Source organism: Chelonoidis abingdonii, chromosome 7 (assembly GCF_003597395.2).
Source record: "Chelonoidis abingdonii isolate Lonesome George chromosome 7, CheloAbing_2.0, whole genome shotgun sequence".
Classification (NCBI taxonomy): Eukaryota; Metazoa; Chordata; order Testudines; family Testudinidae; genus Chelonoidis; species Chelonoidis abingdonii.
In genome coordinates, this window is record NC_133775.1 from 39,435,356 (window position 1) to 39,458,426 (window position 23,071).

Here is a 23,071-nt window from a genome sequence, read left to right on the forward strand (position 1 = left end):
TTGCTAAAGATTCTTTTTCTATTCAAAGGAATATTTTTCTCTCCCCCTCTGGAGCAGTTACCTTAACCTTTCGCAAGAAGTGTTGAGGCATATTAAAAACATTGGAAGTAAATACAAAAGGAAGGTCATAGTTTGCATTTGGCATTGTGTCCCTGATACCTATACAGTACATGTCTTTTATGGAATGCTAGCATGATGCATGTACCAAAGAAATGTCCCTGTTTTTTCCCCCAGTGGTTTATGGGGTTGCTGTGTAGCACTAAACATCTCACAAAAAGAATTCCTGGTTGAGATGAGAAGTGGGTGGATCTTACACACCCTGAAATAACTGTACATGTGCCTTCTTCCTTGCCTCAAACACTGCTGTTTTTAGAAAGGAGTGAAGAACACCAGTTTCCAGTGAAGGGAATGTGTAATAACTGTAGCCTCGTGCAGCAGTTGTGTGGATATGTAATAGAACTGTTCTCAGTCTTTCCACTGAACTCTCTCCTTCTCAGACCTATGGAGACAAAAGTACTAACTAATTTAGATGAGACCTTGCTAAATGCTCTTGTGAAGATGAGTACTGCCTGACATTTCTATTAGCTATTTGCTATAAAGGAAAGCTTAGTGTGTAGTAGTGTATTTTTTTTCTGAAATCATTTTTGAAATGTCTGTCATCGGTATTTTAGGTTCAGCAGTTGCAAGGAGTTTACAGTTTACATGATCCACACTTCTGGACCCTTTGTAGTGACGTTTACATAGGGACCTTGAAACTATTTGTAGCTCCTGATGCTGACGCCAAGTGGATTCTAAGCCAAACTCACAATATTTTTACTCAGGTATGTCTGCCTGCTTATAGTCGCATGCTTGGATACCATGGTGATGTGTATGATAGAGAAAACATGGATGTAAATATAAAAATAGAGCAACAAAATATTTATAAAAGTAACAGCTCTGTGTTGTCTTTAACACCAAACTAAATACAGTTGTTGTTTTAACTTATGATTAACTCCAGCTACCAGAAGCAGGATGGTTAAACTGAAACCTGTTCAATATATGTGGCCCATTCCTCTTCATCACTCTCTTTACTGCCTCTTAAAAGGAGACATGACACCAGAATGCTGTAGTCTTAGACCTGCATTGAAGCCTTATGTTGACATACCAGGGACAAAGAAAAGAGATGAGGTTTTCAGGATAAGATGTCTGACCACAGAGACTAACCCTACTTCTGTATCCACTGTGATGCCTCTGTATTGACATTCACTTCTGTTGCTCTGAGAAGCCACGTTTTCTGCATGCTTTGTTGCCTTTAGCAACTTCCAGGCAGTGGTGGCCACTAACGTCAACATTCACCAACCATTACCACATGCTGGTTTGAGATCGTTGCATTTCCCCTTTTCTTAGACTAATAACTTCTGTATCTTAAGCTGTATGGTAAAAGTGGTTCCAGCTAAGGTTAGACGACCAAAATCAATACAGACCACATGAGCACTTCATCAGAAATTGATATCGTCTGGTTAAAGGAAGAGAAAACAACAACCAAAGCTAGTTTTTCTATCACTGACACATTAAAAGGAAAGGCAGTGAGATTCAATTGGCTATCTATAGCTAAGATCGGAAGTCCGTAAGAAATGATGCCACAGTTTTAAAAAAAAATAATTAATGGTATCTGCTACATTTACTCTAACAAACTACATTTCACCTGTTATATCCAACCTGTAAGACATCTTACCTTGACCAGGATCTGACACTCAAATGTTACAAGGTGCTGTGTACCATTCAGTTCTCAAAATGGTAAATATCTGGGTGCTTGAAATAATATAGAGCTCCAATGTGTTTCCCCTTCCCCGATTTCACTCTAATGCAATAGAAAGTTTTCTCTAGGAAAAAAAAGATCTTTTGCATGTTTCATGAATAAAAGCCAATATACTTATCCCTCACTGTTCTGTAGCTTCCAAAAAATCCAGGCTTGTACCGTGTTTTTGACTCTTGGAAGTGAACAGGTTCACAGTGATGCTGTTTCTGGATAGACATCCTATGTGTCCCTGTCAGACTAAGAGCCATCCTATGTCTGGTCTGTTGGGAGGATGCCTTCCTTCAGATACCTGTGCCTCACCAATACAGGAAATTCTTAGATTGTAGAATTGTAGATGATGAGTAGCATCGGTTCAGCTTTGAATTGGCCTCTGCCTGTACATATTCCCCAGAGTTAACTGTATTCTAGAATTCATCAAATTCGAGTAGCGTTGTTTGAAAAGTTCAGATAGGAACTTACATGTACTACTTTGTCTCCACACTGTTTTACTTAAGAGTGCACAGTGCATCTGCATTAAATGGAGGCTTTAATTCCAAAAGCTGACCCTATGCAAGACTGAGATGATGCAGACAGGAGGATGGGAATGCTTCCAAGAACTTGCTTTCTCTGTACCTCTCTCACAGTGAAGGGCATCTGCACTCAGATTTTTGATTCACCAACTTGCACTTACATGCCTGACTAGTCATGGTAGCAGAAAATGCAGTCCTGATGTGAAGCTTAATGCAAAACTCATTTATTTGGCTTAAGCTTTTCTGCAAAAAAAGTCACGTGCAGGGAACCACACGTGAACCTTTGAAAACAAAGCTGTAAACTAACCAAGTTACTTCTGTTACAAGGTGTGAAGAAAGTAAGGGATTGTTGTAATGTCTAGTCTTAAATCCTTGCGATGCACTCAGAAGCACCGTGATAGTGAAGAGAGGGAGAGCAGCGTATAAATACCTAGGTAAATAGTAAGGGATGAAACCTTTTATACATGGGCTTCAAACTTAATTTACCTTTCAGTTGTTGCATACTTTTTCTTGCCCTGTTTTGTAACTATAGTAATAATCTGACAATATTTTATTAAATAAAGTGGTGATATTCAATATGTGACATAACATTACATGATAATGAACTGATGAGCCCATAAACCTAGGATTAACTTCAGTGAGATCAACAACAGAGAGACAAGATGATGAAGGGAAGGGAGTTTTATTCAAGCCCAAATATTTATAATGTCAGTGAGGAAAACAGGAAATTGCCTGGGTCAGTTAAAAAGGTGTTTGTAGAAATGTTCTTTTCAGATGTGCTCCAGTGGGAAAGTGTTAACTCTGTCCTTGTATCTTGCAACAGCCTCATTTATGGTGCAACAGATTGTTTGTACATCTGGTGATGTTTCTGATTACCAGACTAGACAAAGCTCCTGGGTCCTTGGGAATTCTTTCTATGAGCTACAATAAATCCCAACTAGGACCTAGTCCTTTGAATTCTGTTTCTAATGCATACAGCATATCGAGTCCCTTGGGCCTGACTACACATGAAGCAGATGCACTGCCTGAATAACTTTGTTATCTGTAAATGTTGCTACCTCATTACTCACTCTACTTTCCAGATCACTTAATTTGCTTTTTATTGTGGGACCCATGTTGTCTGAATCTGCTCAATAATATTTAATTTTACTATCTGGTTATGTTCAGGTTTTTACCATCTATTACTTGGTGCCGCAGACACTTTGTGTAGTGCATGTATTTAGGCAACACATTGGTACCTCTATCAACACTGCCTCCATTTTTAGTGAAAAGATGTTTTTGAAGTCTTTGCTGCACTGAACCAACTTAAAGAATCCTGAACCACGTGAACTTGAGGAGCCAGTAAAAATAAATGCTTATTGATATTAGTTCCTTGCTTTCTAGCTTGTATGATGGAACATAAAGAGGTTGTGCACTGATTTCAAGTAGACCTAGAATCAAGCTTATAAATAAATCTGTGCTGTCTGAGAAGTTCCGGCATATATGAATCTAGTTCAGCAAATAACTAGGAGGCAGCAGGCAAGCAGGCATGTTTTTGTACAACAAAACAGCTAATGTGTTGGACAGGTCAGTCTGAAGATGGCTTACATATGTGGGAGGGCTGATTCTTGGGAAAGCTAGTTTGGCTTTGGGGGCAGTCTGTTTGGATGGACAGACTTGTAATTATTTTGTCATTTCAAATCTCTTGAATCTCCAGTGAGAGAGATTATTTTGCTAGCAAGATGTCAGCTATTCCATATGTTCATTCTAGTGGTTGGTATCAAATGGACTTCGGAGAAAGGATACATCTTCCTTCCCTTTTGATATGTGGGAGTAGGTGAAGGTACAGTTGGAACAAGCATTTTTGAGTAGTAGTGGAGATCATAGTTCTTAAAGTTGTAATTTGGCAGGTTAGTCAAAGTGACCTCAGATGTTCAGTATGCATTATTGCTGAAACAAAGTGCACTGCACTTCAGGGACCCAGACAAGTTATGTTTTCTCAAGTGTGGTTCTGTTCCTAAAGACTCAAGTCAAGTGATTCCAGAGTATGGCAAATCTGTGACTGAGGGCTTGTCCGTGAGTCATACCAGTATAAAGTAAGGTATCAATGTAAACTGCTATAACACTCTGTGTGGACATTCTTATTCCGGAGTAAATATGGCTTTTCCTGGTTTAGTTTATGCCACTTTGGAAGTAGTTTAAGTTAAACAGGAAAAAGCTATTCTTACTCCACGCAGAATGTACTCTTGTCCACATGATGACTATAGCGGTTTAATTATACTGGTATAACGTCCTATTTAGACAAGTCCTGAGAGGCAGATGTGGATGTTTTGATTATTTGCATGGAAGCTTAGAATTTTTTGTGTAGATCTTGAGCTCACTAAAAGTTGTCTTCCACTACTGTAGCCATCTAAGCGCCTAGTTGACATTAATCTGATTCTCAGCAATGTGTTCTCTGTCAGACTATTTTTATTATCTTTCTCCCGAAGATGATTCTGCATATGAACTACGTACACCACTTTTGCAGCTAGCAACCTGACTTTAAGGGTTAATAGTCTCTTAAATAATTTACTCGTAATTTTATATATAACAATGGCAGAGCTAAGGGCATTCCCTAAATTGAATCTCTTGAGATTTTTTGAGCAGAGGGGTGATTTGCAATTTATGTACTCATTGAGCATTACCAAAAGTTATTTTGCTGTTTCACATTACACTATGGCTGTGCCTGTCTTCTCTACAAATCCCTATTATGCTATAGGACAGTTTCATAGCTCAAACTTTGACACATCCTTATGCTTTGCTTCACTTGAACTGGCATCTGTTCTAACGGTTAAAAACACAGACTTTTAAAAAATTTATGTCCCATGATCTTTAGATTGTGGTTGAAGAACTTGTGCTTTAAGATAAGCTTTCTTTTAACACTGTAGAAGCCCTACACATCTTTAACTCATGCACTAAGTTTGGTAGAATCATTACTATAGAACAAGCTATCAAATAGATTTGTTTGTTCACCAAATAAAAGTATGTAAGTATAATAGCATTTGGAACTGGGGTACAGTTGTGTGGGTCAGGATTGTTCAGTTTTCTAATTCTCCCTCTTTTGTTACAGGCAGGAGTCAGACAGCTTTATGTACAGATTGACTTTGCAGCCATGTAGTGAACATCATAAATTGAGTTCTTTGGACCAAAGTTTTCTGGTACTGTAATGGTATAAAACATTGTACTCTTCAAGACAGAGCCACCGCCACCCCAGTTAACCAAGACCAAATAGACTGCTGCCTTTTGGCTACTTCTGGAGTTCACGTTTGAGTAAAAACTGAAAGGATGCATCTTGGACTTCTGGGCTTGTCTTTTGTGGCCCCCAAACTTTTTTTTCATTCTGTGAGGTTGTTGTTTTTTTACTTATTACAATTGTTCCAACAGGAAACTAAGATTGTGGGACTGCAAGTTCTGGTCATGTCTTTAATGAAGGGCTTGTCTAAACAAAAAAATTAGTTCATAGCAAGCTGGGGGTGAATCTACTCTGCACTAGCCTGCTGCAGACTAACTGCCCATGTTGCTCCTGCCTTTATGTATTAACAATTTGCTACTGCACTTTGATCTAGTCCTGTTATGAAGAGGACTAGATCTAAGCATGTGTCAGCAGGGTCCATATCGCCAGTTAGTCCCTAGCAGGCTAGCCGAGTAGATTCACACCCCAGCTTGCCACAAACTAACTGTTCAAATAAACAAGCCTGAAAGCTGCTTGTTCCCACAAAACCAGTGTTATCAGAAATTAGAGAGCGGTCTTGTACATAATGTCACAATGGGTGGCATTCTTCGTTATAATGGTATGTTTGTAAAATTGTTTGTACTTTGCAAACTTAATGAACCAAACCATATTGGGTTTTCAAAGTGCCTTTATATCAGAAAAAGTATTTGCCAGCATCAACGTGGAACATGAAGGGTTTTTATTACTTTTATGGTGACAGCTTGTTCACAATCTTATTCTCGCTAGTGGTATATGTGACTGTGTACTTGTGTAACTGTAGATTTTAGACTCCCTTTTACTGTTGCATCTTATCAAATGAACTGGAGTGAAATTCGTTTAATTTACATTACAAGTTAAAGCTATTGTGGGAAACTTGCTTTCAAAACATCTATTTGCTATATATATATATATATATATATATTTTGTCCTAAGAGTTCTTTTAACCAAATTAAACATTCAACCCTGAGTCTAAGTCTATGAATGAAAGTTTCTCAATACTGTTATAGTAATTGGAAATTGTATTGCAATAACCATGTTCATAAACTCACCATGCAAAAGAGAGAGGCAGTTGCAGCATAATCATAGTAATGGAAGAGCTGTTTTGCTTTTATCTTTCAAATACGGACTTAATCTTTTTTCTGTCGAAACTTTGCTGTGAAAATTAGTCTACTAGGTTTTAATAGACTATTAAAGAGGTTGGAAGTAGTTACTATGTTTAACTAAACTGAGGGAGAGGAGCTCTTCCTGGCAAATGTATCTGCAGTGGAAATGAGGACTACTGGATGTGCTATGCAAGATCACATTCTCTTAGTTCACATGTTTGATTTTGACATGAGCATGATCTCTCTTATCCATGTCTTGTGTGTTTACACACACACACACACACACACACACACACACACACACACACACACACACACACACACACACACACACACACACACAGAGTCCATAGAGTACTTCCCAGAAACATCCATAGACCATATTTTTACTGCCATTTACATTTTGAACTCAAAATGAATGTTAAATTCTTGAGACAATCCTACAACACCTGTACTGTAGATGGAATGCTTCCACAAAAATTAATTATGACAATTATCAGTGCAAAATTACTGTAGTCTCTCATTCTGTTTGAATTCAGAGACTGAACAGTAAAGATCCCACAAATGTATCTTTGATTTCCACATCTGAAGCTGTTGGTTAGTCTGACTAGGACATAGAGCAAGAAAAAGGAAGTCTCCTTTTTATTAATAGGAACTAAATTTGCTATTTGAGGGGAAACTTGTGAATTAATAAATTTACACAATGTACAGTGTTTAGTGGAGTAAAACAAGACAAGGATGCTTACTTGAAAAATCAAATGTGCTGCTGACTGGTACGAATTCTAGGTATTTTTCTGATGCAGATATCAGTGTCCTTGTAACTGATTAAATACCCAGTAATGGGTAGTGCTAAAATCAGAGTGTGGTGTAATTCTAATCGGTTCAACTTTAGTCACAGTTGATGAACACTGAGTATGAGACATGCTATAGAAATACCTAAGATTGAATTGCAGGGATGGTTTGTATAGTGCAATGATTGTGCTGCAGATGTTACTGCATTATTGCAATTTACAGTGATAAGCAGCTTCTTAGATTCAGTTTTATTCCTTCTGTATGACTCACTCTGTCTGTATTTTTATATATATATAAATACTGCATAATTGCTAGTCTGTGCCTTGAGTTGAGCTCACCAGATTGATGCAGATATACGAGTGCTGAATGAACTAATAATTTTTAATCTGTACAAAGCTGTGATTCAAACCCCAAGGTAAGACCTCTTCCATGGCTTCTTTAATGTCATGCACATACATGAACTGTGGGTATTCTTTTGTTTGGGAGGTCTTTAACACAGGCAATAATGCAACAATCCGCTTATCTTAAGGATGGGGTCTCCATCACTTTGAGCCACCATTTTAAAAGGAAGACTCAGCCTCTTTCACCTAAATTGTACAAGCCATAACCTCAAACTGACTTTTTGGGGTGATTTTGTCTTCCAGACTTACAGCTTTGATTTGTTTTTGGGCTGCTGAGCTAAGCTTCCTAATCATCTTAAACTACTTTTAACACTAGCCAAATTATTGGGGTAAGTTGCTTATTGTGAATGTTTTACCTGAATGTTAGTGGGATGCTTTTTTAGTTGCTGTGACTTGCTAAATGCAATTGCTTGGATGTTACTGTTTTTTGTTTTTTTTTTCTTGTGTATTTTAAAAGGACTCAGGATTGTCATATGGCTAATCTTCCTTGCCAAGACCAGTATTTGATAGCATAATCCGTTTTCTGCACACTAACCTTTAATGAAAATTGTTATTTAAACTACTTGTAACAAAGATTAATTTTTTTTCTTGCCTAGGAAGATCTTTAATTTGAGACTCGGGGGGGTGGGGGGGGAATCAAGCCCATAGTGTGTTGCTAATGAGAAATGCACATTTTTTACAATCAAGATGAGTCTTTATCATGTTTGGGATGGTTTTTACATTTAATAGCAAGATGTACGTAACTACAACATTTGTTTTTGTAAAATATATTTTAAATGTGGTAATAGTGTATGGAAGCCAGTTGTTTGCTGTTAAGCAACAGGATTGTGTTGTCATTTCAAGTACGTGACTTTTTGGTTGAGTAGATTTATTTGAAAAGAATGTGCGAGTAAATTGGTCAAAAGTCAGTACATGGCATACCCTGCATGTTAAGCTGGTGTAAATTTACTCCTGTAGCATGAAGTCCAAGCAGCATTGTTTGGGTAGCTCTCATGCTATTGCTTGGGCAGCATGGAGGCCATCAAATGCATTGTGTGTCTTCAGGATGCTCTGTCCTGAGCTAACTCTGGTCCATTATGGGGTAGGATGGCTGTGAGGGACTGGTGTCAGGCTGTCTAGCTATCATGTTTTAGGTCTTCCGGGAAGTCTTTCACCCTGCTTCCAAACAGCATAGCAACATTTAATTTTTTTCATCTACTAATGAATTACTAGGTGAGCTGGAATTATTGAAGACTGTAGAGCATGTGACATAAACCCCTGACTGTTGAACCATCAAGGGCTACTTACAACTGTTTTGTTTCAAATGACACTAGATTCTGCTTCTAATATACTAATGGAGGTGTTAGTAATCTCTTAACTTCATCCTGAATCCCTGCAGAAGATGGTCCATTTTAAGAGTGATGGGGAGAGGGGGAGAAACTTGCTAAATTTCACTTTTATAATTGACAAACCTGATAAGTCAAAATCTCATCTAACTCTCCATGAAGACTCAATAGCAAGGTGCTACAGTGAATCTCATTACTACCTACAATGCTGCTTAGCATTGAACATAAGATGGCAGAAAACAGGCCTTCCATTACAATCTGATCCTATAAACAGTTAAACATGAATAAAGTTACACACTGTGTGTGAGTGGGCCTCAAGTGAGGAGCTTAAGTAAATCTAGTATCCTTGCTACACTACACTATGGGTTACTTATTTTTTGTACTAGTGTATGTCAGAATAATTGAGCCTAGTACTCTTTTGTAATGCACTATTGCAATAATCTGTATTTGATCTTCCAGTCATTAACCTGTGAAATTTTAAGACTGGCTGCCTGTCTATTATCAGAATCCAGAACTCTAACTCAGAGGTGGAAGCTAGTGCTACTGAGTAAGATTAACTATTTTAACTATATTTGAGGTTATGATTTGTTTTAATTTTTAAGAATTAAAAATCTGAGTAGAGAAGGGAGGAAGGAAATACTCACCAGTTCAGTGCAGATGCGAGCTTTCACTGTGTTGTGTTGGGATGCAAACAAGATACCTGGAGAAGTTGCTGTTGAACAACATTGTTCCTGAATATTATATATACTTTTCACCCGTTAAGATAAATTGCTTAATAGAACTTACAAGGAAGACAGATCAATGCAAGGCTCAGTGTACCTTCACACTCACTTACGGTACTGCATAATTCAGATGTCATATGAAACCCTGAGGATTGTATGAAATAGAAAATGGATTTTAAAGATGTTGAATTTGTATTAAATAGGCATGAGAATCCTAAAATACACCTAAGATTGTTTCAATACCAGTTCAGATCAGCAACTTTATTCATGAATAACCTTGTCTTTTCTTCAGTTAGCTTCTATGATTGTATTTGGTATGACAGCTGATTTTTTTTTTTTTTAAACTGTGTGACTTTTAGATGTTAAAGGAATAATATAAGATAAAGAGGACCTTTCTTCAACCCAGTTCTCTCACTGTTAATACTGGTTTTGCAAAACCAAAATAAGATCTCAGACCCCACCTGAATAAGATGCTGCATTGCATACAATAGCATTACCCACTCCTGAAGTGGTTAATGCCCCCTACCCCCAAGACCACAGATCCTCTTTCTGCTTTTTATTTTACACCCATTTTCCTCAAAGCCCTTGTGTTGGTGACTATCCATGTCTGGCCTTCATGGGCAGGAGGTTGTTATAGTACCCTTTCAAAAGATGCAGGTCATTCTCCCAGGATCTGCTAGCAACTGAAATATTTATTCATCTCTCTATGTACAAATGCAGAATAATCTACCTTTCAGGTTTAGTGAGCCACACTTCAAGTGTATGTTCCTGCCTGTGGGGTAATTTTACTCTGCATACAATGTTTGGCAGAAGCACTGTTGTGTAAAGGAATTTGCATATTTCACTTCCCACATATACAAAAACCCTTGATGGTAGTATGTGCCAGGATCTAGTTCAAGAGTTGAAATTAGTAGCTACCGAGGGGGCTGGCTAGCACATGAAGGAATGTGAATGAAAAAATTGCCAAAACCATTCCTAGCAGCAACACAGTACTGTTTGCGCCTTTCCAGTTAATTTTTAAATACATGAAGTACTCTTACTGGTGTGCTTAAATTTAATACTGTGGTATTAGAACATCTCTAAACAAATGTTTCGAGTAGGAAACTGCTCATTCTAAATAAAATTGCGGAGATGCTATACTGTAACTTGGTTGGGGAGTGCTGACGTTAAGCCATTATGACTTGCCCCAAGTGCAATATTAAAAATTTTGATCTTTTTTTTCTACTTGAATGGTTTAAGTAAAATGTTTCATCTGATGTATTTGAAAAAGATTTGGGATCAAATTTTCCTTTCAATAAAACTTGGTTAAAAAAACCCTGCATGTGTGTTTTCTGATGTGACTAGCTGGCAAGTAAGGATCTTGAAAGTCCATGTTGTAGAGCTCGAAGAACTACCTCGCAATGTGTGGCACAGACTATGTGGCTTCTTCTGTTCCCTGCCATTTTCAGGTGATTAACAGTCACCACTTCAACAGATTCCTAGGCTGCAACATTCTCACCTTTATTTCCTTTTCTAAGGTAGGGTTTATGGACAGGCCTGACTGTTTCCCATAACCCCCAGTTAATTTCTTTCCACATTCATTTCCCCAATTGCACACAATAGGCCAAATTAATTACATCTTTGGGTGGTATAGTAGGACAGGAGCTAAGCACAGCAAAGTTTTCCAGAGCACTGATCCTGTTTTCTCCCTCATTTGGAGAATGTGGTACAGGTCCACCTCGTGCTAGTGGGACAGTGCACATGGTGTAGAGTGCACAGAGCTGGCAAGCTATTTTTTCCCCACACTTACCCAGTTCATCTTGCTCAGGTTCATCTGAACTTCCCTCTGCACTGCCCAGTCAGAGGGCATTCCTCCACTCCAGGGGTAGGTCTTCTGGCATTCATGGTGCCCCTGGGAAGGGGAAGCTTCTCACCACAAGGAGCTCAAACCTGTGAAAACCTTCCTGAAAAGCCATCCTGAAACCAACAGGACACTTTACTTGCAGTTCCATGTCTTCATCTGCAGAGTATGTGAACTCATGTTAGAGGGAATGTTTATGCTCCCATAGTGGTGTAGGTAGTAGAGTGTAAGTCCACTTATGCTGTTTGTATGTTTAAAGTAAGGATAGAAAAACTAAATTAAAAATTGCCACAAAGCAAGGGGCAGGTAAAAGCTCTTTATTCAAGTGTTCCTTTGACATGCATTGTCTTCAAAGCTCGATTCATTCACAGCAAAGAGCTTAAGCATATCTATTTCCAGAGGATGCATATTGCCTGCTATGATCATGGAATGTAGTGGGCCACCTAGTTCTACTGTGGACATCTGTTGTAAGGTGCCTGAAGCAATTTTCTGATCCACGGCACCCACCCTTGCTAGGCCAACACAGAGTGTGTTCTCCGTAACTTCTACAAAAAAGAAAATGCAATTTCAGGAAATAATTCATCTTTCATTTTCTAGAGAGCAAATTCAGTCTCTTTACTGAGCAGTATTTGCTTCACTGAAAGTAATGATTGTATTTTACATTTACAAAAGCATTGAATCTCAAGTTCCCAGCCTCTGATTTTAATCTAACACTTTCAAGCCAAGAGTTTTGTTGCTAAGTGGGATGGAATTCTGTTCTTTGAGGAGACAGAGTACTATAAGCTACATGCTGACAGTAATTAGCATGGGCTGTGGCAAATACACAACAGAGGGGAGTTAGTTCCCTTCTCCAAGTGAATCCTCCTAGTCAGTGTCAGTAGCAGGATATTGGTCTAGATGAGAAGACGACCTTACTTTGCACCCCTACTTTCAGACCTCAGCAGAGAGAAGTAAACTACTAAAGGAATAATTTGCTCTAAAATGTTGTCTTATAAATAAAAATCAAACCAAATTTTAATAGAAATACAAGTGAATGAAGGTGGGGTTTGTTTTAGCTCTGCTCTCTGATTTTTTTTTTTTTTTTTTTTTAAACTGACATACCAATAAAAGCAGCAGAGTCCTGTGGCACCTTGTAGACTAACAGACAGTTTGGAGCATGAGCTTTCATGGGTGAATCCGCGACGGTGCCCGGTATTCTCTACCCTGAAAGCTCCATCTCCGCTTCCAAAACTGTCTGTTAGTTAAGGTGTGCCACAGGACTCTCTTGCTGCTTTTACATGATCCAGGACTAACATGGCTACCCTCTGATCTTGATCATACCAATGAGTAGTTTAAGCATTTTCTCCTATTTTTGTATGTGTCACAAATTATGGGTTTAACAATTTTTTTGATTGTATCTATTTAAATTTTGTGGGGACTTATACGTCAGTTGATGCCAAGATTCAAAACCTGACGCTTTAACTTCACACTCAATGTGTCAAATTATAACAGTAAATATTTTTAAATCAAACTACCTTCACGCACACCTCTGTTCAATGTTAACAGAATACATTTTTCTTTAACTGGTCAGCTTGTGATATATATGATGAAAGACATTCTGACAACAAATTCAATCTTTCCAGCCCTACTATAAATTGTTAAAATAAAAAATAAATAAAAAAAAAAATAAAAAAAAAAAATAAAAATAAATAAAAAAAAAAAAAAAAAAAAAAATAATAAGAATAAAAAATAAAAAAAAAAATAATAAAAAATGATTAAAAAAATATAAAAAATTATCTGAATTTGGCAATTAACTATGATATGCTTAGGTGTCTATCATATTGAAAAATCTTGAATACAATTGTCTAAGGCTGTTCACAAGTACAGTTAAAGAGAACTGTTCACTGGTAAAATATTTACTAACGTTCTTAAAAACGCGTTTGTTAAATAACCCTCCATTTGGATCTGTTCAAACAGCTCCCCTTGTTATTCTGCTGGACCCAATGGGAAAGATATATGGTAAACTCTACCAGTTGACAAGACTAAGGATCTGATCTATTGCCTCAGGATCACTAACTTCCATTCACCAGTGCTCACGTGCCTGCAGTATAGCTGGGCTTTGCCAAACACATCGTTTGCGAGGCATCTGGACTAGGTTATTGAAGGGAGCCCAAGTTCCACTTCATGTCAGCGAGAGTCTGCTCTAATGAATAGAAGCAGAGCAAGTGTGAGACTCTCTAGTAAAGGTTGAGAAAGGGAGCCTGGAGTACTTGCACCTGGAAATAACTTATTAAACTTTACTCTGGTTTTTTCCTTGAAGACCGCCTTTTTGAACAAATGGCAATGAGCTGTTCTGGCAGCTTGATTCACACTCATTGTACCGCGGCGGATCATTAAATCTTCTTTCCTCGTGTTGTAAAAATTAATAGTAATAACTTAAAACCTTTTTTGCCAACTAGTATTAAACCACAGAATACTAGATTATTGTAATCCGCTCATTCCATTATCTCTATTGGCACATTTCAGCCTTTACATAACCCATATAGCTTAAGTAATCCATAGGCTTGGTGGTGGTATTGGCTTGGGCCATTGTCTGCAGGGGGGGGGGGGGGAGGTTAAGGTGAATTTCAGCTCAGTTGCAATCTCTGGGCTCCCTGCACACTTGTAAAACACCAAGGCATGATTTGGCTGCTAGTTTCCTATCTTAAGATTCAAGTGAGACTGCTGGAAACTATACAGGGTCTGCACTTAGATTATTTGAGTTTTGTTTTTCTAAAGTAACACGTTTTCCCAACAATCATCATGTAGGCAGATAATTACAAATCAGAACTATATTCAATTATTCTCAAACACATTTCAGCTAGTTTGTCAATTCTGGCTACATTCAAGCAAAGTTTATGAATCTGACTCTAGGCCAAAAGTCTCAAAGCAATAGTTCATAGACCCAATTATAAAAAAATGGTTTAGAAATGACAAACTACTTTGAGATAGCTGAATGACCTTAGTTTAACTAACACTATTAAAAATGCTTCTGTTTCGCGTTAAGAGAATGGAATGTCAACACTCCAAATGCAGTTTCTGGCCAGTGCACTGAGATGATTCAGAGCACTGTTTTGTTTTCAGCCGTTCATCTGCTTCTGGGACAGAGACTATATACTGCACAAGATTGAACAATTATAAGACTTCATTCACTGAACAACCTCTTATAGAAGGACCTAGTTAAAACAATGTTTTGTTTAGTGAACACAATACCGAAAACTCATGTGCAACTGCTGCAAACGAAGGGCTTGATCCCACTGAAATAAATGGCAAAACTCCCATTTATTGCAGTGAATGCAGAACCATGCCCAAGTGTTTTATGTCATTACAAGTGAGCATCTAAGGAACAGGTGAGTGCTGCATTACTAAGTAGGAGGAAGGATCTTCAACCAGTTTTCATTAGAACATGCCGACAATATATTTATTTTCAAAATAGTGACTCACTTCATCAGGTTTTCCAGAGATTGCTCCTTTACTTTTATGTCTGCAGGATAAAAGTTGTATTTATTAGGCACAAATAAAGACTTCATCAGAGGTACTGTAATCTTTTCACTCATCTTAATTGTCTAAATGAGTAAGGGCTATTTAGTAGTTTAAATTAGCAGGTCTTTTCTGCTTTTCATATACCAATATTTCAGCTATTGTAGGAACTACAAATGTAGATTTCCAGCAAAGTAGTATCAGCTCTATTCTGAGCTTCATATATTAGTTATGAAGAAAAACCCTTGTCCTTTCCTTTTATAAAGATGACATTTTACCTGGGTTTCTATTACTTCTAGGATTCCAGTGCAAATAAGAACAATGTAAAACAGCGCTTAAGTACTACAATGATGGCCACATTTGTCATAGGATTGAAAAAATCTCAAAATGAGACTGTTTGAAAACATTTAATCATATAAGCGTCTGAAAGCCAGATGTACTGCACGCTTTTAGATTCTAGGTTCAGTTGCACCTCAGAAGGCAGAAGGTAAAGGCAGCAAAACTGAACGACAGTATTCACTTTAACCACCATACAGGAACCCAACTCATTAGCAGTTCCTTCCTGCTACAATTTCTGGATGTGTGTGTTTTATATACAGAGCAACTCTACAATTTTATGGAGTCTCAGGTGGCTGCATTAATCTCTGACAGGCACTCAAGTTCTACAGTACGGAGCAATGCAAATTATATACAACAATAGAATGTTTAGCTTGTACTGACTATCACAATTTTGGACTTGGTGTTCAAATCTTAGTCCATTACACTCAAACACATAGACAGGAGACTTACCTCACTCATCTTAAATCTGTATTCAATGTGTAAAAATGCTGTACAAAAAAATGTAAAAGTTGGGGTATTTTTACAGTCTTAAAATAGCTGTTCAGAGTTTAGCATCAACTTCTGCCAAGGAAATTATGAGCAAAAGTTTTTCTAACAAGATCTGTGCATAACCTGGCCTTTAAGAAAATAAAATGTTGTAGGAACAACAGATACAATTTATCAGAAGTTGAAGTTACAGTACTTCCAAATCAGAACCATAGTCTAATAGCACTGTTTCTGCATTCTGCTTTTACTCATTCATGAAATATCCTTTAATGTAATTTGACTAAACTATAAATTAAAATAGACCACAACCAAGTGGTATTAAAGGAACACTTATTTTGAAATTATCAGGTTTCAAATGAGACTTAAAATTTGATTTAAATCCTATACCTGCCATGAATTCTCCACCATCTCCACCCCCAACTGCCAAACTTTGTGGTTTTACAATGCTGCTATGTTAAAATCAACACAAAATGAGAAACAGTGCAAAGCATTAAGTGCTAACAGATGCAGAGTAAGTGAACCAAAACAAAAAAAAGGGGGGGGGGATTTCCCTCCTGCTTCCCTTCTTCAAGTTTGTTAACTTGCAATAATAGGACTTACACTTCTGTCTGAAAACTTAAAGTTTCTTAAAAGTTACCAAAAATCTGATTTTAACCACCTCTGAAAACATTTCTGTGCATTTGGAAAGTCAGCCAAATGTGCAATGACACTTGTACATTTAAATTGTTTCCAGACTAAGGTTCTTCCAAACTCCACAGAAAGCATGTTTTTACTTAAACTATTATTTTGTTAAGCACTGACAGCTCCCTCCTCAGCACAAGAGACATGGAAATGGTCATTCTTGAAGTGGTCACAAACCAAGGGCTCAAACCTGCACGCTTTTAAGCATGTGTGTAATTTTATGCACACAAACAGGCCCATTGAAGCCAATGGGACTATTTATCATGTTATTTGAGTTATACACAGTCTTGTGTGTTTCCAGCATTTGTGCTGAAGATCTGGATTAGAGGAAAGGGGTAAATAAAAAGATCAGATAAAACAATGTGAGCTACTGAGGGTGGTGCTAATTTAAAATCAGTCATCTGCTTTAGATCCTTGCTTTACAGTGTTTTTGTATATTACACTGTAACCTTGTCACTCTGTAAATGTCTTCAGACTAATGAATGTTATATTAGAAGATGAAAATCATTTAATCAAATACTACAAATTTGGCTAATACGACATGCCTCTTCTAAGATGGAATCTATTAAGGTCTAAATAATTAAAGTAAAATGACACTTGCTAATTACTGCAACTTGGTTTGGATCTTGAACAGGAGATACACTTGTCCTTAAACTCATGCTGCACCTTAACAGCATATGCAGATCTCTGATCCTTGTTGAATTCTACTGAAGCACAGGGTTTTATTAATTGCTTGACTCCTTTTTAGAAATCGCAGGCCATAAGTGAAACAAGATAGAGCTAGTAAAGCTATTCTAAATTCACATAAGCAATACACAAAGGATGCAATTTTGGGTATGTTCTTCAAACAATTAAGAACGTTTTTCTTCTAAATTTATTACATTTATCACCATAGCCTCTGGATGTTGTGCATGAAAGTGACTGCAGAACAAAGACAGATGACCCTTACCAAGTAAGCACAGCGTGTGCATTCCATTCTGCTTGTTCTTCTGAATCTTGTCAAAAAAGCTTTCTGGTTTCCATGTATCTGTCCAGAAAACTACAGAAACTGTTTCTCCAAAGTTGTACAACTAAAAAAAAAAAAAACCCACACAAGCAAAGAAGAAATTACTTAAGTGGGGATTACAAAGAGTTTCTATAAATTAAATATAAGGAAATTAAGGTTTGACATAACTAAAAGCTAGGAAGTCTTGAGTGCGTTTAAGGAGGCAGCATCAGACTGGAACTAAGGCACCCTTATAAAAGGGTATTTTCTAAATGATTTTGTTGCACACACAAGAAAGAATAAATTAACACCTCCTTTTAAAAAAGGTGTCCTGTTTGTCCTGTTCTCCCCTTGCCACACTGCAACTCCTTGGAATGGATTGGCAACCTTTGGCATGCGGCTCGCCAGGGGCCAGGTGGGTTTGTTTACCTGCCACATCCACAGGTTCGGCCGATCGCGGCTCCAACTGGCCGCAGTTCGCTGCTCCAGGCCAATGGGGGCTGCGGGAAGCGGTGTGGGCCGAGGGATGTGCTGGACGCCGCTTGCCACTGCCCCCACTGGCCTGGAACAGCGAAACACGGCCAGTGGGAGCCGCGACTGGCTGAACCTGTGGATGCGGCAGGTAAACAAACTGGCCTGGCCTGCCAGGGTGCTTACCCTGGTGAGCCATGTGCCAAAGGTTGCCAATCCCTCGTCTACTGCATTAACAAGACTTTGTTTTTTCTTTGTATCTAAGTCTAGAACAAAGTTTCCCTCTCTGCTATGGAATAGGATGTTTACTATTGTTCTGTCATCCTCCAGGCAGCGATGCATGTTAGAGAATGAGTAGTGAAGCTGCCTCCTAAGACTTGTATCCAACTCTTTATTCTGGTCACCAGTCTTCATTATCTTTCAATATTCCTGCTACACTTAAAAAGACCCGATCATGTAGTCCTTATTCAGGCAAAATTCCCCAGTTAAGTCAAGGTGGACTGGGCCCTTTGGAAAGACTGAAGCAAAACTGTAGGTATCTAGTAGATTATTTCCTAAATCTATAAGGAAGCAGGTAGGCAGTCTCCAATAATGCTGTAGCATCTGCATTCCCGTGTAATGTTTCTACAAGCCTTGGGATACATTATTCTTGTAATATTTGTATTAAAATAGTGCTCAGAAGATGTGTGCGCTATATATGAAGATGCTGTCCTGTACAAAAGAAGTTAGAATCTAAAAGAGACAACCAACACCATGAGGATTAGAGGACAGGGGCTACAGGCAGATATATTCTGTGTGTGCGTGCATGCACACACTCAATGCTAGACACAGTAGCAATTACATCCACTTGTCCTTCAGTCTTGCCATCATATATTGGCTGTTTTCTCACAGTAATGGGGAAGGTGGGTGATGGGAGATATTTGATATGATTCTGCAAATTAGTTCCAGATAGGCATTGTAAGGGGCAGCATAAAATAGAAATATTTTCCTGAGATCTAATTAAATGCAGAATTTGGCCTGCAAATCTATTACTGGTGGTGATGCATACAAAGGAAATAACTCAGCTTGGCTTTAAGATCCCAGGTTGAGTTTCAGGGCTGGGAGTTGGAAAACATATTTATGCATCTACATCAAGTTAATTCTCTCAACATCATGGCCACACACCTCAACTGCTCCCCTTAAATTCTACACTGAAACAAAGGAAGGAGTGCAGTCCCCCTTGTCTGCTAAAAGCAGATGAAAGCCCCTCCTCCTCTCCCAGGCTTGGAAGAGCATCTCTTAACTCCCCAACTATTTCTTCTCTGCCACCTCTTCCCTGGCTCCTAGCTACAGCAGGCTGAAAAGAAACAGTTAAATAGATTGAAACTGGGGTGTGTGCGCGTGCACAGAGCTCTTTTCAAGCCTGGGACAGGAGGAGGAATTCCCATCTGCTTTTAGCAGAGAAGGGGAAGCTGCACTCTGTCCTCTGCTACCCTTTCTTTAAATCTTACACAGAAGACATTATGGGGGTTCTATGCCATCTGGGGATTTCCCTCTGGCCATTTAAGTCATGAGCACAGCTCCTTTGCACTGCCAGAGCACCACAAAGTGGCTGGAGGGCACCAGAGAATCAGGACTGCTATTTCAGCTTGGACTTTTGTAATGCTTCAAATGGCTGGAGGGCACCAGAGAATCAGGACTGCTATTTCAGCTTGGACTTTTGTAATGCTTCAAAGCAGAAACAAGTAGTTTCCTACGGAACTGGTGCCCAGGGGTTACCCATTCATTCTGATAGGAGGACAGTATGTTCAATGATTCTTGGCATATTACACAAACTATTTCCTCATTTAAATATTACACTTCAGTAACGCAAAGACATTAACCCATATTTCACATTTCATAACCATGAGGTCCTGCTGGTAAACTTAAAAAAAAGTCACACCAAGGATAAGGTCTTGATGTAATTTTTAACTTTTAAAGGCCCATGTAGAAATCCAACAACAACAACAACAACAAAAAAAAACACCCAAAGTATTTTTCAGTTAGCTGGACCCTTTCCATTTGGTACCAGAACATGGCAACTGAAACACCAATTGAAAGGTTTAACCCTCCTCCCCCTTTTTTTAAATTAAAGCTTATGCTCTGGACACAGACTTGCCTTTAATATTAAAGCTTAATTAGTGATCCACTTGCCTTAAAGTGTGAACTATAAATACTTTTGTAAATGAATAAATAATGTTCAGTTTCATTTTATAGTTATAAAAAACACAGGCAGAAACCGGGCAAGCAAAGTTAACGGGACAAGCGGTTACACAATTGTACATCATTACTACTGGGTACATTCTACCTCCACATTAGAAATACCTTGCCACCAGGCCTCATATGGAAGATGAGTCTGGGAGATGAGCAGCATCCAAAGATCTTGGCTATCGGATCAATTTTATCTCTAATAATCTGCACTGTCTTCTCAATATGACTGGTATCACTGAAAGGTCATTTTAGATAAGCTAACAGCATCCTCTAGTCATTGGTGCAGCAACCCATGGTCAACCTTGGGCATAGTATGAACGGACTTGCTTACTGGCTGACATTTAAAATCATCAGGAGATCATTCACTACCCAGGAAGGAGTGGTCTCCTCTCCAAAAGAAGGCCTAACCTGTGGTGCCACTGGTGGCCCAGTACACATGGAGCAGAAAAGCTTTCCTTTGCAGCACAGATCAAAGAAAAGGGTGGTTAGAGACTGGGTGATAACCGGGTGATGATGTCTGTAATGCAAACAACCATCCCTCTATGCACTGGACAGGAACAACCAACTCATTTCACTTTACCATTTGATGGTAGTACCGAGGCTAATCACTCCTTTAACCACTACCCCACTCTCCACAATGACTGCTGACCTGAACTAGGTATGAACTAGAGACTGAGGGGGTAAAACATCCCACTTCCCATTACCAATTAGCCCAATTCTGTTATATCTCACAGCACTGCTTCTCAGTAAATTGTGGCAGAGACTTCTCTTTCACTAAGACAACATAAAATGAGTACCTTATTTTGTAAGCAGTTGTCAAAACTGTGCTAACTCATTAGACTTCTCTTTTATACACTATCAGTAAAAGGTTTTTCATTTAAAATGAAGGTCCAAAAGATGTACGTGTATCTTGGAAACAGAAAGGAAAAAGTCTGTAAAATACTGTTAATGGAATGTAAAATATTTTAGAATACTTTCAAGAGGTACTGATTCAATAAAGAGGCAATTCTTCCAGCACCAAACATTTAACATCTGTTTCTGCACCACTGGCCAGCATGGAAATTGCTTTCAGAAGCAACATAAGGCACCACTGTATTATTGGGGGCACAATCATCCATGTCATTTATACCCCTGTATGAGTAAGATTTTGAGAGAAAGGTCCTTATTTTTACTCCATGTGCCTTTCTGGTGGTCCCAAAACATTTAATATTCCTTCTTAGAAATGAAGAAGGGGGATAAACAGCAGAAAATTACTTTTGGCAATTCACTGATATACTATCATTTTGGAAATGTTGTGGGATCAAAGCATTAATAGAGTCTACTGTTGTGTTAAATTGAGGAGCTCAATAAATTACAGCTGTTGTGCATGCAAACATTTGTATATGCACAGGCAAAAATTTTCCACCCACATTGTACATCACCACATACTTGGACACTCCTCCTATGGCAGAACAAGCCTACATAAGTTTGAAGAAACGTGATTTGTAAGTTAACTTGCATATTTAATAAAACCAATATTTTAACTCTCTTTCCCACACCCTGATAAGGTACTTTCTTGGTTCAAGAGTCTCTGATACATGCGGCTGCGCTAATATGTTACGCTATTATTTCTACCTCTTGAAATCCAGCATAAAGCAAATGATTCACACGAAAAGTCTTAGTGCAGACGGAGCAATAGATATTATTAAACAAACAACACTAATATCTTAAAAGGATCCTACTCTGTGACAGATTTCAACCACAAAGAAATCAAACTGAGTCTTCCCATTGACCTCAATGGATCAGGACCTAGAAATCAAAATGTAAAGCTTGATGTTGTTGGCATACAGCTGTAAAACCATTGCAGTTTTCATATTCGATGTATATTTTGTACAGAACAAAACACATGAGGATCAAACACACTGTTCTGAGTTTTAAGCAGAAACTTACAACAACCTGAATGACATCTTCAGTGAACCAATCAGACATAAAATGGCTATCACAACAATAACCCCTTTAAGAAGGAAACAAATTAATTTCTGATCAATCTTGAGAGCGCTGTGTCCTTCATTAAACACAGCCTGGCATTTGGGGAGGAGGGGTATCTTGTATGTGAGAGCTCAAAAATGAAGATCAGATTTATTGGATTCCTGTTCTATGGTCACACACAACTGGAATTTCAACAGAGGAAGGCGCTGCATTTGGACCTAGTGGATGGAAGGGCAGGCCTTTCAAATCAGCAGCAGTAGAGACAAATCTGTCTCCCTCTTCTCTGATGTTCAAAATCTTCATGGGAAGCTTCCAAAAGCAGCGTCTTCAGAAATGTGAGAAATTTCATGTGCTTGTAAATTTTTGAAACAAATGTTTTTTACGATTATCTGTTACAGTACAACTACTAAAAGCCAGGAAGAGCAGCCAGGTCTCCTGCCTCCCAATCCAGTGCTTGATCCGCTACACCAGACTGCCTCCCACGAAATGCATCATAAAGCAGTGCAAACAAGGTGGTCCGTTTCCCTCATTCTTCAAGCTTTGCTTTGTTTTCCCCCAGCATAAACTGCCAATATCTTTCGTGCTTTCTATTTTATTTACATACTTAAAATGAAAGAAAAGCCTGACACCTTTTGTACTAAAGACTAGGGAGCCTACTGTTATTTTGTACCAGTATTTTTAAACACTGCAGTTCA

The 23,071-nt window shown here is 38.4% G+C and overlaps 2 protein-coding genes across 4 annotated transcripts in view; one reads left to right on the plus strand and one right to left on the minus strand.

The window, feature by feature from the left end:
• SLC30A7 (solute carrier family 30 member 7) overlaps positions 1 to 6,503 on the plus strand; it is a 60,171-nt gene extending 53,668 nt beyond the window's left edge. For all 3 annotated transcript variants that reach the window (XM_075067831.1, XM_032804953.2, XM_075067832.1), the window contains 2 exons: positions 672 to 821; positions 5,396 to 6,503. In XM_075067831.1, coding sequence (XP_074923932.1) covers positions 672 to 821; positions 5,396 to 5,443 — 198 coding nt within the window. In that variant the 3' untranslated portion in view covers positions 5,444 to 6,503. The remainder of the gene's footprint in view (positions 1 to 671; positions 822 to 5,395) is intronic.
• The window catches only part of DPH5 (diphthamide biosynthesis 5), a 34,924-nt gene continuing 17,529 nt past the window's right edge, over positions 5,677 to 23,071 (minus strand). The window contains 6 exon segments of the mRNA XM_075067835.1: positions 5,677 to 12,261; positions 13,651 to 13,680; positions 13,724 to 13,770; positions 14,071 to 14,105; positions 15,178 to 15,221; positions 17,673 to 17,793. Coding sequence (XP_074923936.1) covers positions 12,041 to 12,261; positions 13,651 to 13,680; positions 13,724 to 13,770; positions 14,071 to 14,105; positions 15,178 to 15,221; positions 17,673 to 17,793 — 498 coding nt within the window. The 3' untranslated portion in view covers positions 5,677 to 12,040.